Raw genomic sequence first — 16,836 nt, forward strand, 5'->3', positions numbered from 1 at the left:
CAACGATAAAAAACCAAATTTCCAAATCTTTGTAAGTGCTCAAAATGCCTGTTAGAGTTAATAGCTTCCTACCATGTTGGATTGCAACACTCCAAAGCTGAAGCTTTTGTTCTTTTCAGTTATACTTACAGACTGATGATCAAATGAAGGAAGCTACTTCAGGAATCAAAATGCAGCAGATGTTAGTCTTATCCATGGGTATGTCAATGCCAACGTATACAGTCCTCTAACAGAGGCAAAATTGGTTTCTTCTTGCATGAATTGATGGCAAAAGACAATCAAAATACACTGTAAAATATTAATATATATATTTTTGAGGAATTATTATATTATTTATATATTTTAATACAGTATAATAAAATTTATTTATATATAAATTATGATTTAGATTTGTGACGAAGATGTATTCAAGGGCTAAATTGATAAAATTTTAGAATTAAAATTAAATTAATATGATATGTAAAAATTTAGTGATAATATTATTATAATAATTAAAAAACATTAGTGATAAAGTCGAAGTTTTCGTAATTTGGTGATTAAAACAGAAGCATGGTAATGGTTGAATAAGTACAATTTACACTTTAAAATTAAAATAACGAAGAGACGTTTTTCTTTGTGAAAAATAAATTTAAAAAAAAAAGAAAAAAGAAAAAAAGAAAAGGGAAGTAGGAAAGAAAGGGAGCGTAAAAAGAAGCAGAAATTTCAGTACGAACAGACGTTGCACAATCCCACATCCGTGCCCTTTGGCACTCTCGTTGTTCCGTCGTGAGCGTCGGCCGATCCTCTCTGAACGCTGCCGGATTTTTCGACGCCGTTCGATTCTCTCTCTTTCTCTCTTCTTCACCTCCTTGACTGCTTATTGTTGAATCTGTAAGTTCCTTTTTATTTAATTGATTATATTGTTATTGACGCTTTATTTTTTGTTTTTTCGGCACTTGAAAAGCTTGATATCATTTCACTTTGTGGAATATGAAACGCAGCCGGTTTTGAACCCTAATTGAAGCTTTTTTTTTCGTTTGTTTTTCAGATTTCGTTAAACTTTTGAGCTTTTTTTTTTTTGGCACAGCTAGTAAATGTTCGAACCAATGATTCTTTGCTTCTTTTAATCTTTTTAATTATCAAAGTCGAACAAATTTATGCTCACTAGTAGTTGAAGACTTTAATAATGTAAATATTCGCGTCTTAAATGTTTTAATTTACATTATTTCTATTCTAAATTTGGATTTATTCAGGTATATGGATGATTAATTGAGGAAGGTGGTCTCAACTAGCTGATTTTTTCGCTATTATTGTTTTTCCTTAGCTGAACTGTGTTTTTGCTAGTAATTATTTTTCAATTTACTCTTCAATTTATTTATTGTTGTTGATATCTAAAAGCATAAGACTCTCAAACCCCTAGTAATTAACTGCATATCTCATTTTTAATACTAATATTTCCGGTGCGTGCGCGTGTGTATTTATTTTAAATTTTAGCTTTGGTCTTGTTCTAATGAGGGAAATAAAATAAACTTGTAAAAATAGTTCTTTAAGGAAAATGAAACATGTGGTTAGCTTGAAGTAGTTGTATTTTGAGTTTGTTTAATTGGTTGCAGTTGTTTTATCTTTTCAAATTATGAATTCCAAAGTTTGTGCTGTTGTTTATTTCCTTAAAAGTATATATTTTACAGGAAATACTTGCTGTTTATCCCCCATGCAGTACTTCACCTTGCGTTTTGCGTTGCTTGAATCAGTGGTGTGAATTTGCAATACTGTTCTTTTTTGAGGTATATGAGTGACCATGGGGTCAGCTTGTTGTGTAGCTGCAAGGGAAAGGACCCTTCCAAAGAGAACTGGAGTTGAGACTTTGCATAGAAATGCAACATGTTCACCATCATGGAGCTTCCGATGGGATAGTCAAAGGTGCGTAGCTGATGAAATTGAAGAGCCTTCTTATCAGGTGTCGAATAGAGCTAGCAGAAATGTTAGCATGGAGAGAAAAGGGACATTAGGTTCTGGTAGGCGTAATATTTCTGATCAAAGAAATGCACTTGAGATTGAGAACTATGAAATACCCACTTGTCAAAAATTCCCTATCCGTGAAGATATGGGTAGGAATATGATGACCCCCTCTTCAGGTAAATTTATTTGTTAATTAGTAGGTAGCTTATCGAGATACCTTTTTCCTATAAGCATCTTTACTGTACATAAGATTTCTGGAAACTTTTGCTTAGAACTTTTGTTCTATGTTCGTTGTCTTGAAATTATGTCGTTTGTATAATTTTTTCTATTAACTTAATGTGAAAGGCTCTAATGGTCTTCAATTCCCAGGTACTGCACCTTTAGTATGCAGGATTGCATGGTATTTACTAGTTGACTTCATTATCATAACTCATAAGAATGAACATAAAATATTATGTTTATTTATTTACTAGTTATATCCATTCTGTTATTGCCTACTACTCTATGTTCTCTCATTGCAGTTTTCAGTTATATGGCTTGGTGTCAGTTCCCCTCTTTCTATTATCTTTTCGTATTTTGTTTGAAATTGTTTTATGTTGATGCTGCAGACATATCTAGGGCAAGCAATTATTCCTTTGAGGTAAGTTTGGATAGTTGAATAAGCTTTTTATGCTTGTGTGTGTTGTCTTTTTATCTTTTGGATGCTCTAGCCTATTCTACACCCATTTATGGTCTTTAACATGCCCATCTGATTATCCTGTAGGTGAAGAATTTGGCAGAATCACCGGATATTGTGGATTCATCTGCACCAAAGCTTTCATTTTGTACACCTTCACCACTCTCACCACCAAATACAAAAACTTTGTTTGGCCATATTCCTTCCAACTCAACCCCATCTAGATGGGCTCGCCATTCACCTGGGCACCGGCTACTGAGGCAGGTCTCTGATAGTCGAATTCTGGGACCGAAATCACCAAATAATTATTCAATGTCTGAAGGAAGGTCATCTTTTGTGCTCTCCACATGTAGCAATGACTTGACAGCTGGATCTCATGGTGGCTCTTCTGATGGCTGGTCTATGCGCACTTTTTCAGAGCTTGTGGCCTCTTCTCAAAGAGAAAGGTGGTCTTTTGATAGTGAACACTTTGGTTCTGGTGATGGCAAGATAAGTGGATGTAGCAGCAGGTTCTCGTATTCTCCATCCATAGGTATGCGAACTTGTGGGGCTTGCTCAAAGCTTTTGGCTGAGAGATCTTCGTGTAGCTGCAATGAAATTTCAGTGGTAGCTGTACTTGTATGTGGACATGTTTATCATACTGAATGCTTGGAAACTATGACGCCAGAGGCTGACAGATATGACCCAGCCTGCCCAATATGTATGGGTGGAGAAAAGCAGGTCTCAAAGATATCCAGAAAAGCTTTGAAAGCTGAACTGGAGTTGATGGCTAAACATCTTAAGTTATTCAAGAATAGAGTTAAAGATAGTTTTGCGGAAGGTGATTGTAATGATTTTAACCATCAACAAAATGCCAAGCGAGAAGGAAAAGCTCCAAAGTTAGAACCCAGTTCAAGCCGGAGAAGCTCCTTGGCAAAGCCTTTCTTGAAGCGCCACTTCTCAGTTGGGTCTAAGTGGGGCAGATCAGTATCAGAAAATGATTCTGCCAGAAAGAAAGGGTTTTGGGCAAGACATAGGAAAGATTGAGTTCCCTCCTTTACTGCCCTGAGGTGAGAGGCTTGTCCGTTCCACCAGAAAAGCTTATCACTGTAGCATATATTGTCCTTCTTTCCCTTAATCCAAGGGTTGTGGACCATTCTCCTTGAGTCAGGCTTCCAAGTCTCAACACTCAAATGCAATCAAATCTCAGCTTCTTGAGTTAGAGATTCGCCACCCTGTTTTTAAGGTAATACTATCAACAAGATAGCCATAGAAAATTTCCTACACTGATGACTGACCCATCTTATAACTTGTGCTCCTTTGGTGTTTTCCGTTATTTTGGTTGCCGATAAGCTAGTGGTAGGTAGGGCATGAGTCTTGAGGGCTACCAACTTTGAATTAGAGCAGAGTAGAAATTGCGTAGTTTGGGAATTTCGAAGTCCAAGGTAATGAAGTTATTTTCTTTATTTCTGGACATATTATCAAGTGAATTTTCTGTTTTATTAGGATTCATTGAAAGATGCAACTGAATGTTATATATAATATCTTCTGGATGACTGATCTGAAAGGGAACCTACAGTTTCAGCCATTGACCCAAGCACTTAATTGATTGGGAAAATGACTAGCAAGTATTCTACTGTCCTTTGCAGCTCAATTCTATTGATAATATATTAATGAACATGCTAAGGTATTGCAAATTTTCTTTGAACTTGAAGATTCTCTTCTTTGTTTTTACCACGGTCTCCCTTCCAGTTTTATAACAATTGAATCATAAAAACTATCTTTGTCCATTAAAAAAACTATTACAGAAGTTATTTATGATAATAATTATAAAATAAATCAATTACATAATTTGTTTAACTTTTATCTAATTTTATTTTAAAATTAAGAAATTGAACCTTATCGACAAGGTTGCTTGAATGGGGACTGATGGGACCGAGAATTGGTTGGGGCAGTGAACAGATTTATTCGAAGATTGGTAAAAATTGATTGAATTGGGTGGTTGAATCAGGGTTTTAAATTTTTTTAATATTTTTTATAAATTTTCTAATGATTTATTAATCGAACTGGATGGATTGGTGGATAAATAGTTTGACCAGTTCAATTATAAAAACCTTACTTATTAAATAAATATGAGTAAAAAAATACAAAAGAGTAGGATCTATCAAAATAATTCTTGCCTTAAATTATGCTTAAACGAAAGGACCTGATTTGAAAAGGATAATCAAACCTTAAAATAGTCCAAATTTGAAAACGATTTTAAAAAAATTTCAAATTAAGAGGATCAAAATTGAACTAATCTGCACATTGAAGACTATTAACCGACCTCTAATCTGCAAAGCTATACTATATACAGTATAAAATTTGTTTATCAAAATAAGGTTACGTTACAAATTAGATCGAGGTAGCTACGAGAGACTTACATGCTACCTAGTTTACGACTACGTAATGAAAGAAATTAAACAGAGAAGTAATGATGAACTAAATGTGCAAATTGAGTTTAACTATACCGATGATAGTTGATTGAATTGAATCTCAAGTTAATTAGCATTATTACCATTACAACACCAAAAAAATTTGTAAATTTTAAAGATTAAAAAGAATTATAAATAAAAAGTTGTATTTGATTTTGAAAAAGAAAATATATGAAAATTTCACTGGATAAAATAAATAAAATTCATGTACTTTCCAACTAATTAGACTCGGTTTTAACTAGATAAACAAATCTTATAAAACATTAATCAAGCTAGGCTGAAATAAAGCCAAGAGTCGCTCCATAATTCAATTTTCTAGAACATGCAAGGCTCCATAGATACAAGTGCCTGGTGCATATCAAGTTGTAATTATGGCAACATTGTTGTGCAACCCTTTGTCATGAAAGCTGTAATATTTAAAGATACATCATCCCGAATTTCTTAAATAAAGGCCAACATTTAACTTGAGCAAATTAGAAGACATCTAAAATATAATGCACTGCCCCGTACTCCATGGCTTCCAAAAACGGAAAAGAAGTAATCTCTCTACTCTTTCCCAAAATCAGTACTGTAGTGTGCACTAGATTCCAGTTTCTTGGCTTCGTTCAACTTTCTTACTGCCTGAAATTTTTTACCACATAGAGTGTGTGTGCGGTAAGCATATATTATCATCAGTTATCCAGCTTTGTTTTCTCAATAGTTATGCCAAAATATAGTAAAAAATAGGAAGTTATAATGCACATAAGCCAAACAAAAGAAGGCGGTATTTCAAGTTCTAAGCTTCTACCTTCATGAAATCTTCATGGATTACATAATCACGTTCTGCACGAATCGCTGACATTCCGGCCTCCGTGCAAACATTTCGTAGATCAGCACCATTAAAACCCTAAACCAATGGTTGATTAAAAATATATTAGTAATGAGTATTACAGGCATGAAAATGGAACAAGCCAACTTTGACTAACCTCAGCAAGTTTAACAACAGCTTCATAGTCAATTTCACCATGCTTGGCAATGCCAGCAGCATGGATCTTGAGGATTTCCATTCTCGATTGTTCATTTGGCAATGGAATTTCTATTTTTCTATCTAGCCGCCCAGGACGAAGAAGTGCAGGGTCAAGTACATCAGGTCGGTTTGTAGCCATGATCATTTTAACCTAAGCACCAGCAAAACAATTTTAAGTTGATAATATTTTCTCAAGAGTGACGTGTGCAGAGTCAATGAATGACAAACTGAGAGAAATTTCAGTTCCAGACCATGGTAATCAGATCAAAGTGTTAGAATATTTACTTCAAATCACAATCTCGAACTATGTTCATAATAAAACAATGTACCTTTCCAAGCTGATCAAATCCATCAAGCTGATTAAGTAACTCCATCAGAGTTCTCTGTATTTCACGGTCAGCGCTTGTTCCTTCACTAAAACGGCGTCCACCGATTGCATCAATCTCATCCATAAAGATGATGCAAGGCTGAAAAAAAAGCAACAAACATAAGCATGATATTAACCGAAACAAAAAAGAAGCAATAAAAAAATTTCAAAACTCCCAAGGCTCTCACTTGGTGATCACGAGCATATCCAAACATTTCTCTTATCAGCCTCGCACTTTCTCCAATGTATTTGTCAATTATTGCACTTGAAACGACCTGAATTCAGATGATAAGGTAATGCATTCATTCAAGGACAAGATAACATGTCACATATAAAACCACGAAGGCAAGTTACATGGTATAAAAAAAATACTGACCTTTAAAAAGTTAGCATCAATATTGCTTGCTATTGCTCTGGCTAATAATGTCTTGCCAGTACCAGGAGGTCCATAAAGGAGGACACCCTGCAATGAAGATGAGAAATTTCAAATGATTCCCAAACAAACATCACTTGATGACAGTGTGCATCACCCATCAATATATACAAAAGTACACTCTTTGAATCTCCAGAATTGAGAGACAAGGGAGATGGGAAGCAAGAATCACCTTGGGAGGTTTAATCCCAACTCTAAGGAAAAGCTCGGGGTTCATTAGAGGGAGCTCAATTGATTCCCTAAGTTCTCGAATTTGATCAGATAAACCACCAACAGCAGAATAGCTAACGTTACCAGGATCTTCATGTAGCATGTTGTAAACAACTGGATCAACCTGTTATCCAAAAATGTAAAACAGTATCAGACATTTGAAAAGAGAACTTACTTTGATATCATAAAAACAGCTGAACTAAACAGGAAGCTAATATAACTTACTTCACGTGGAAGAGCCCGCATGATTGTAAGCGTTGTCATGTCAAGGACCACTCTAGTTCCAGAAGTCAGTTTCTCCTTGTCAACTTTGCTGCGGCAACCAACCACATAGCGAGGGCCACTGCTTGCTTTAACAATCACTGAAAGATCATATAAACATCCAACATATAGCAATTTATCAATTCTAAAGAAAAATGAATCAACAAACACTAAGAAATTCAAATGCAACTACTAAAATGCCAAACAATGAAATTTTACTAAAAAGAACACATCAATGAAGTTTGTAAGTTTGATATCCAAATGTTAAAGACGCTTAGCCGCTTGGACAAATGTCTACACTAAAAGAATAAGGCGACGGTGGAAAAGGAATAATTACGGCGCTCATTGTCAAGAGGCCTGAGAACTTCTCCAATGATCTGTCCAACACTCTGAAGAGACTTCAAATCGTCTTCAGTTTTGTTAAACTCCTTCTTAGCAGCTCTCAGATTCTCCCTACCTAAACATCCAACAGAATAGCTGTGTCAAAAACCATTCCATGTATGATATATATTAGTCGGAAAAACAAAAACCCGGACTTCAAACAACTAATTCACTATGCAATAGCCAAATCTACAAGCATTTTTTTTCCTTTCGTTTCTTTTATTTTCTTAGGAAGCAAGAATTTAATTTTATCATTAAATAAAATCATCAGTCCAAGTCGAAGGCATTGAACAGCATAATTTTAGTTGAAAACAAAATAATTATGTACCGCTGCAATCAAAGCTTACAGCTTTTCTCACCAATTTTTACCTACTTAAGCTATCTCTAAAAAGAACAGGGAAAAAAGGGAACTCTCAAAAAAGCTTATTTTCAAAGCAGCAAAACGAAAAAGCAGATGGAATTGAAGAATAATGAAAATGGAAAAGCAAAAACCTAAATCACAAATCGGGGGAAACAACGAAGAAATAATAATTCGGATGTAAAATGAAAGGCAGATCGAGGGAAAGAGAAAAGTGGGGGGGGCATATTAGTGTTAGATTATGAGATGAGATGGAAGGAGACCTGCGCGAACCCTGGACTCGTACTCCTTGTGTTGAAGGAGTTTCTTTCGGTACTCCGCAATGGCATTTCGGCGCCGTACAGCGTCTTCTCCATCGCTCATGGTCACAAATCCCAGATCAGAGATCGAAATCGTTTGATTTTGGAAGAATGCCTTTTTTTTGGCTTCTCAGAGGTTTCTTGAGTGAGGGGTTGTTTGTATTTTAAAGCCGCCTTCTGCTACAAACAAAATCCTTTTTACATGACGCTCTTTAAAATAGTTTACGTTTTTTCCCCCACAGATAGTTTACTCATTTAATCGGGTTTTTAATTAAAACTACTTTCATGTGTACATCTTATTTACACATTTAATTTTTATTTGGTTTTAAAATAATATATTTTAAATTATTATAATTAATTTTTATTTCAATCCTTAAATATAATTCAAATATATTAAATTATTTTAAAATTTAAATATAATAAAAAATTAAATTTAAAAATTAATATCTTGTGGATCAATAAATTTTTCAATAATATTAAAAAAATCATAATCATAATTAAAACATTTGTACAATATAATTTTTACCTCATGTAATTATTAATAAATGTAATTAAAATATATTAATTATTTTGATAATTCAAGTATAATATTAATAAAAAATTCCTATTATACAAAAAAATAATTGATATATTATAAAATAATTTTTAAAACTTTTTTATGTCAACTTTTATTTTCATTATAAGTATTTTAATTCAACTTTTTAAATAATAATTTTTGTTAGCTCAATTTATCAAACCGAAAATGTTAAAAGGGGTGAATTGACTTTTAAAAAATTTTGTTTATGCTAGAGAGAAAGAATAGAAAATTAACACAAGAATTTAGAGTGATTCGACCTCAATTACCTACCCCACTACCTTAGCTGTAACACTCTTAACCCAAAACCGTCACCAAAACAAGGTTACAGAGCATTACCATAACTTACAGATTAAATAAACAAATATTGTACACCATACAGTATTTATGTCTGAAATCAATCATAAAGTTCATTATATGAACCCTCGAGGTCCAAAACATGCATTAGAAACAAACCGGGACTAAACCGGGTACTCAGAAAATTTTTCACAAAATCTCAAAATTTTTCCTAGATGTAGGGGTCACACGCCCGTGTCTCAGACCATATAACTTTTTGACTTGGGTCGCACTGCCAATCCACACGCCCGTGTGCTAGGCCGTGTGATCAATTCTGAACATTTTGTTTTGACATTTTAAAGATGCAGGGGACACACGCCTATGTTCTAGGCCGTGTGTCACACACGGTCGAGACACACGTCCGTGTCTCTACCCGTGTGGACAAAAATAGGCTATTTTCTAAGCCACATTTCTCACCCAATTGGTCTTCCTCTTACATCGATACTGAAACATATTTACAAGCCATTTTAAAACAATTAATTCAAGTCAAAACCAAGTCTCATGCATGACATATCATCGCATACAACTAATGTGCTCTTAAACACCTCAAATGACACTTTACCATCATGTAATTAAATATACAAACTTACTTAACTTATCGAATTCACCTATATGCATATTTTATCAAATTTGTTAGAAATAATTTTCAGTATGCCAACATGATTTATATCAATCAATCATTTAAGCACACACAAAACATGTTATAGCCTCATTTATACATGTAACAGCCCAATTTCGGTGAAATCGGAAAGTGGTCTTGGGACCACAAATCCTAGTCAAAAAATATAAATTGTTTTTATTATATTATATGATCCATATTATACTAGAAATGTCACGTAAAAATTTTGATAAGAAAATTTTATCGATTATGTGCTTAATTACGAGAATGACTAAATCACATAAAATGCGAAAGTTGGATTCTAGTAGCTAGAAGGATCAAATAGCTATGGAATTTAAAACTTAAGGTCCTTATATGGTAGTTAGATCATTAATAAAAAGTATGTAGATATTTTTGGATGATTCATCCATGGAAATGAGAAAAAGGCTAAGGACTAAATTGAAGTTCAACTAAATTAGTTAATTAAAAAGATGAAAAGAAAATAAAAATCATATTTTCTCATCTTCTTCCCCAAAATAAACATAGAAACCCTAGGAGAGAGAGAAGAAATTTTCATGGCCAAATTGGGTAAGTTTTCTTGTCCCGTTTTTAGTAATTTTGATATTTTTGAAACTGGGCTAGCCTAAACTATCTATTTGGTGGATCAATTTGAATAGTTATCAAGGTATAAAAATTGGGCCAAGGATGTATATGCTAGAAATTTGAAATTTATGGCAGAAAATGAAAGATTGATGATAGATAAGCAACTTTTACAAAGTGGTTTTTCATGAAAACTTGATTTAGGGACTAAAATGAAAAATGGTGAAAATCCATGGAAAATGCTGAAATTTGTGAAATGTATGTGCTGTAAAAGTTGTATGTCTATTTCAACTAGGCTTGGGTAGAGGGTCAGATTTCATGAATTTCATTTTTTGAGCCTAAGGACGAAATTAGAATTTATGGATAAGTTAGGGGCAAAATGATAATTTTCCCTAGGATGAAAATTTAGTTCACATGAATATAAAATGTAATAAATTGATGTTAAATTTACTCGTATAGATCCAGATAGACCAAATTCGAAGTTAGAACGAGGAATAGAGGAAAAAGTCGAATTACTGGATTTTTTATACACGAACAATTGTCGAGGTAAGTTCGTGTAACTGAATTGTATATATTTTTATGTTTGAATTAAATGTTGTGCTATGAATTGCATAAATGCCATAAAAATGTGAAATGATCACATACTCGTTAAGTGCCCGATCAATTATAATACTCGATAAACGATAAACTATAAAAATGTTAAATTTTATGCTTGAGTTGAATGTGAACATTTGAGCTGCATAAATGCATGAATATATAAGATTGACCACTTGCCTGATAATGCTTGAAAAGTGTTTAAATCTCGGTTGAATAAATAGAAAATCGATGGATACGTGATTTCTTGAAATGAATGAGGTCCTGCATTTGTTGCTGACGGGATTTTGCTCGGACAAGTAATCTTATTGACCTCATTTATGAAAGGATTTAGCCCAGACGGATAATTCTGATGTAAATCCTCTCGAGCATATGTTATGGATTGGATTTAGCCCGGACGGGTAATCTAGATCAAGCTCTTCAATGCATATGACATAAAAATGATTTAGCCTGAATTGGTAATCCTGTTGTATACATATGTAGCTCGAAAGGGTACTCTCTGAAAATTGTACCTTAAGGGTATTGGACATGAATTGATGGATTCTGATTTGTACACCTTGGGTGTACTACCTGTGTATCCATCGATATTTCGAATAAATTCAACGGGTAAAATTCTGACAAGGGCAAAGATGAATTTAAAACAAATTGACATGGAATGATAAATATGATATGAAATGAGACATGAAATACAAGAAGATGATATTTTCATATGGAAATTACTTGATGAGAATGTTCATCCTTGATCATAGACCCATACACCTTGAATGTACTACTAATTGTGTGACCTTAATAATCGAATAAAATGAGTAAAGTCTTGACATGAAATTATCTGAACTCGAAATGAACTACTATGAAGCTATACTTGTAATAATAAGAGATAGTCTATACATGTTAAATGAATACATGTTGTGGAAAGCATATGTACATGAGAACTTGATTGTTGTTTAGCCCATACATGTCTTGATGTTACTATGGAATATATGACTAACAAAGGTAATGGGGATGTGTGTAGGGCTTAAGATCAAAGTGGTTGAATATACCTTACTTAGTTACCTCAAATAGGATGAATGGTAAGTTAAGGACCATGTTATACGAACTTACTAAGCATTTTATACTTACTCTATTTTATTTTCCCTTATTTTAGAGTAAATTGGAAGCTCGTTGAATTGGAAGCTTGGCAAAGATCACTCACACTATCCATCGGCCTATGTCGGTGTATATATATATATGGTAAATCAATTATGGTTGTAATGGCATGTATAGGTTACGTTGGCCATAATGGCATGAAAATGTAAATGATTATTGTAATCTAGCCATTGGAATAGCTAGTGATGATTATGTTTTGATACATTTATATATGTATTTAATTTCATTTTATGGTGATAACATATATACTATATATATTGTTTGATTAAGAAAGGGGATACAAGTATGCTTATTAAAGAGGAAGATTGTAAATATGAATGCTTGTGATGATATATCATGTTGAATGATAGAGTTTGCTTATCTTGAATTCTTGAAATGGTTGGTATTTGTATGTGTGATTCAAGTGCAGGTCATGGGTGAAATTTTGGGTGAGAAATAAAGCTAGAAATGGCTTTATTTTGTCCACACGGGCATGTGTCTAAACCGTGTGTGACACATGGCCTGGGAATATGGGCATGTGGTTAGGCCGTGTGTCCCCTGCACCTTAATTTTGAGAAACATAATGCTCAGAATTGGGCACACGGGCAGAGACACGGGTAGAGACACGGCCGTGTGTGCCACACGGCCTAGAACACGGGCGTGTGTCTTGGCTATGTGAAACCTACACCTAATTTGAATTGAATTAATTAACCACACGGCCTAACACACAGGCATGTGGCATAGCTATGTGTGCAAGTTAGAGAGTTACATGTGGTCGAACATGGTCTTCAACACGGGCATGTCCTAGGGTCACACGGGCGTGTCCCTTGGACCACACGGGCATGTAAGCCTTGCACCTTGGAAAAATTTTGAAAAGTCGCTAAAAATTCTTAGAGGTCTCGATTAAGTCCCAACTTGTTTCTAAAGCTCGTATTGGGCCTCGAGGGTCCATTTAAGGGACGTTTCAATTAATCTCGATTAATGAATAGTGATTAACATGAAATGCCTATAAATGTTCTAAAAATTTTTGGTAACGCTCCGTAACCTTGTTGTAACACTCCTTACCCGAGTTCGACGCCAAAACAGGATACGAGGTGTTACCGGACTTAAACACATACAAACATACATTTCCTAGTTATGAAATTTTGCTCCAATTTAAAACTTTTAACAATACCTTAATGTCCCTACTATGGGCCTACAACACCCCAAACACACTTTGGAATTGATTTGGGACTAATCTGCACACTTTAGAAAACTTTGTAAAATTTCAAGCTGACAGGGGCACACGCCCGTGTGTCTTCTTAACATGACCATGTTGAAGGCCCATGTGGCTCACACGACCTGAACATATAGGGACACACTCGTGTCCTTAGCCCGTGCGAATTTATTTCTCGATTCGAACCTACAGGGGTTTCCACACAGCTTGGCATACGCCCGTGTCCATGACCTGTGTCCTACACACAACTAGGACACGGCCGTGTCTCAGCCCATGTGCAAAAACTTTGACAATCTGTTTTTGACATTCGCAACTCCTTAAGGGCACACGGCCATGGTAAACGCCCGTGTACGAGGCCGTGCCCTCCATACAGTTGGGAGACACAACCATGTCTCCACCCATGTGGTTACTACTAGGCATTCTGTTTTGCCAACTTTTAGGTGCAGAGACACACGACCTTACCACACACCCATGGGGCAAGCTGTGTGTCACACACGATTTAGACTCACGCCCGTGTGTCTTCCCGTGTGGAGAAAAACAAGGCTATCAACCAAGCCTTTTTGCCACCCATACTTGCACCAACATACACAACATCAAACATAACCAATCCAAGCATAAATATACCTAGTTGAACAGCCACAACCATGAGAATCTTCATCGAATGCATTTAATAAAATTAATATTAGCCAACATTAATGGCCTATGCAAAATAAATATCACATCCATCATATGAGCCAACACTTGTGGCTAAACTAACAAGACACTAAACAAAAGATTCAAGTCCATATACATGCCACAATCAAAACATTTAAACTAGTTATACCAAAAGCTTCAGGTGATAGTGTGATCGATGCCTCCGACGTCCCTTGATTCTCGATACTAGCTTGGCGGCACTATATGAAGATGGAAAAAAGGAGTAAGCATAAAGCTTAGTAAGTTGCATATAAATAAGTAACAACAGCAATCATGCATATTATAAATCAACAAAACATTCTTGAGTGAACAAAGGTAAATATCACTACATGCTTATATATCACAAGTATAAGCCAAAGATTACAATATCATCCCAAAATCATTCCATAGCTAGAACTTACTCATGTCATTCTTACCATCAAGGCAACATAATTAGACCCATATCTCATGAGTTTTAAATAAGAACTTGTACCACTCACAACATGATTATATCATTCCATATAATTGTCATAAGCTTTAAAATAACCTATGAAACCATTTGGAATACTAAAGGATATCTGACAAGCTTTACGTAAAAGGGTGAATTGCCGATGCCATTTCCAAACATGGTCTTACACTGGCTCACATGTTAAGGCCGATGCTATGTCCCAAACATGGTCTTACACTAGCACTTGTCTCAATGCCGATGCCATGTCTCAGACATGGTCTTACATTGACTCTCTTAATATGGTCGATGCCATGTCCCAGACATGGTCTTACACTAGCGCACATATCAATGCCGATGCCATGTCCCAGACATGGTCTTACACTAGCTCTCATTACATTGGCGATGCCATGTTCCAAACATGGTCTCACACTTGCTCTCATATTGTGGCCGATGCCATGTACCAGACATGGTCTTACACTAGCACACATATCATCTAAATGTCATGGCATGGATATCCAATCTATTCCAAGGTTCAATAGGGAATTTACCGCATTAATTTCACCATGCATTATTCATAATCATATTCAACCCTATTATGCAAATTCGATCATTCAACACATTATAGCGATAAAGTTGTCTTACTTATGTACAACTTACCTCAATATACAAAAAGTTGGCGACTAGTTGGATTTAGCCTACTTGCTTGGCCTTCCCCCGGTCTAGCCCGAATTTTGTATTTCTTGCTCTAAAATGATAAAATTCACTAATTTAATAATCATATTAATCAATGCATTTCATAATTCATATTTTGGAAAAATAACCATTTTGTCCCTAGACTTTCACAAAATTACGATTTTAACCCTTGGCTCGTAAATCAATTTTTATCGAATTTACTCATTAACCAAGCTTAGACAAAACTACTTCAAGCCTATATCATCTCACAATTTCAATTATTTCATGCATTTACCACAATTTATAACTTATGCAAAATGGTCCCTAGTTAGGGTTTTCATGAAAACTACTTAACAAAAGTGGTTTATTTAACAACCATAACTTATTCTTCTATAAAAGTTTAGCAACCAACATGAGTACTCTCATGGAAAAATCCTAGACTCTCAACCATTTTGCAAAGTAGTCCCCTCATTAGTTAGCTTATGCTATAAGGGTCCCAAAAGTACAAAAATTATAAAGAAAAGTCAACAAAATCACTTACTTATGAGAGAACTTAATGGCTGAAAATTTCAAGCTTTCAAGACCCCTTTCTTGCTGAAAATTTTGGTGGAGAAGAGAAGAAGAGAAAAAGATGATAGCTAGCCTTTAGGTTTATTATTTATTTATCAATTAAGTCACCTACCCTTTGACCATCCCATGAATTAAGGCTCCATGTCCAGCCACTAACATTTTATTGGTCTATTTACTCAATAAGGACCTCTAATTTAATGCTCCATAGCTATTTGATACCTTTAGCTAATAGAACAAAACTTTTGCACTTTATGCGATTTAGTCCTTTTTCGCAATTAAGCATGAATCGCTAGAATTATTACACCAAAATTTTCTGTAACAGCCCGATTTAGACCCTAATCGGAATGGTGATTTCGAAACCATGAATCCGATTCAAAACAATATTTAAAAATTATTTTCTGTGTTTATTTTGTGTGAATTTATATCTGTGTTTCATGATTTAATTTTGTCGTTTAGGTACCCAATTAAATAAAAGGACTTAATCGTGTAAAATGAAAATTTAGTGGTTATTTCTAAAAGGGACTAATTTGTTAATGGCTTTCTAGATTGAAGCTTTAAAGTTGTAATTGAGCCATAATTAATGTGAGTGGATGATAAAGACATTAAAATATGTGAAAGTATAATTTTATAATAAAGGTTAAAAAAAACATGTTATAATATAACATATTATAATATAGTTAAAATATCGTTTGTTCATTATCTTCTTCATTGCCGAAACATAACAAAAAAAAAGAGAAAGAAATAACAAAGCTAGGGTTCGGCCATTTCTAAGCTCAATCAAGGTATGTGTTTAGATCGGTTTTTGATAATTTCTACGTTTTTGATATCGTTGCTTTGAGTACTACAAAACTCATGCTTTAATTTTTTATTTTGATGAATATTTTGAGTTGTGTCATTGTTGAGAGCTTGTGATTTTTGTTGTTTGATGATGAAATATGAAAGATATGTTTTAGATTAACATGTTTCGTATTGGAGTTTTTGATGATTTTGAGTAATTAAGACTCAATTGCAAAAATAATAATTTGAGGGACTAAAATGTGAAATAAATG

At 34.4% G+C, this 16,836-nt stretch overlaps 2 protein-coding genes across 5 annotated transcripts; one reads left to right on the forward strand and one right to left on the reverse strand.

Moving 5' to 3' along the window:
• The first annotated feature begins 570 nt into the window (after positions 1 to 570).
• On the forward strand, positions 571 to 4,290 carry LOC107887305 (uncharacterized). Of its 4 annotated transcripts, none has more exons than XR_005920274.1 (5): positions 606 to 870; positions 1,697 to 2,114; positions 2,547 to 2,578; positions 2,702 to 3,839; positions 3,951 to 4,290. XR_005920274.1 is itself a non-coding variant. In XM_016811497.2 (4 exons), the coding sequence occupies exons 2-4, from the start codon at positions 1,778 to 1,780 to the stop codon at positions 3,638 to 3,640; spliced, it is 1,308 nt and encodes a 435-aa protein (XP_016666986.1). In that variant the 5' UTR covers positions 571 to 870; positions 1,668 to 1,777; the 3' UTR covers positions 3,641 to 4,290. The 4 variants fall into 4 exon arrangements, 2 of the variants coding, with proteins under 2 accessions (XP_016666986.1, XP_016666987.1); XR_001681114.2 differs by having other exon boundaries at positions 607 to 870; positions 1,668 to 2,114; XM_016811497.2 differs by having other exon boundaries at positions 571 to 870; positions 1,668 to 2,114; positions 2,702 to 4,290.
• A 1,060-nt stretch (positions 4,291 to 5,350) lies between these two features.
• On the reverse strand, positions 5,351 to 8,655 carry LOC107887899 (26S proteasome regulatory subunit S10B homolog B). Its single transcript, XM_041103843.1, has 10 exons — positions 8,347 to 8,655; positions 7,682 to 7,801; positions 7,309 to 7,445; positions 7,046 to 7,207; positions 6,817 to 6,903; positions 6,629 to 6,715; positions 6,403 to 6,540; positions 6,033 to 6,224; positions 5,855 to 5,953; positions 5,351 to 5,688 (listed from the first exon to the last, which is right to left on the reverse strand). Exons 1-10 carry the CDS (start codon positions 8,444 to 8,446, stop codon positions 5,614 to 5,616), a joined length of 1,197 nt encoding a protein of 398 aa, XP_040959777.1. The 5' UTR covers positions 8,447 to 8,655; the 3' UTR covers positions 5,351 to 5,613.
• Between the last annotated feature and the right edge of the window lie 8,181 nt (positions 8,656 to 16,836).

This window comes from Gossypium hirsutum, chromosome A03 (assembly GCF_007990345.1).
Source record: "Gossypium hirsutum isolate 1008001.06 chromosome A03, Gossypium_hirsutum_v2.1, whole genome shotgun sequence".
NCBI classification, from domain to species: domain Eukaryota; kingdom Viridiplantae; phylum Streptophyta; class Magnoliopsida; order Malvales; family Malvaceae; genus Gossypium; species Gossypium hirsutum.

Bases quoted from the DNA above. Each gene is read 5' to 3' on its own strand.
- LOC107887305 (XM_016811497.2), top strand. From the start codon at position 1,778: ATGGGGTCAGCTTGTTGTGTAGCTGCAAGGGAAAGGACCCTTCCAAAG. The intron at 2,115-2,546 runs GTAAATTTATTT...TTGATGCTGCAG, and splicing joins TATGATGACCCCCTCTTCAG to ACATATCTAGGGCAAGCAAT. The intron at 2,579-2,701 runs GTAAGTTTGGAT...ATTATCCTGTAG, and splicing joins CAAGCAATTATTCCTTTGAG to GTGAAGAATTTGGCAGAATC.
- LOC107887899 (XM_041103843.1), bottom strand. From the start codon at position 8,446: ATGAGCGATGGAGAAGACGCTGTACGGCGCCGAAATGCCATTGCGGAG. The intron at 6,904-7,045 runs GTGATTCTTGCT...TCTTCATTGCAG, and splicing joins TTGGGATTAAACCTCCCAAG to GGTGTCCTCCTTTATGGACC. The intron at 5,689-5,854 runs GTAGAAGCTTAG...AAAAAATTTCAG, and splicing joins TCCATGAAGATTTCATGAAG to GCAGTAAGAAAGTTGAACGA.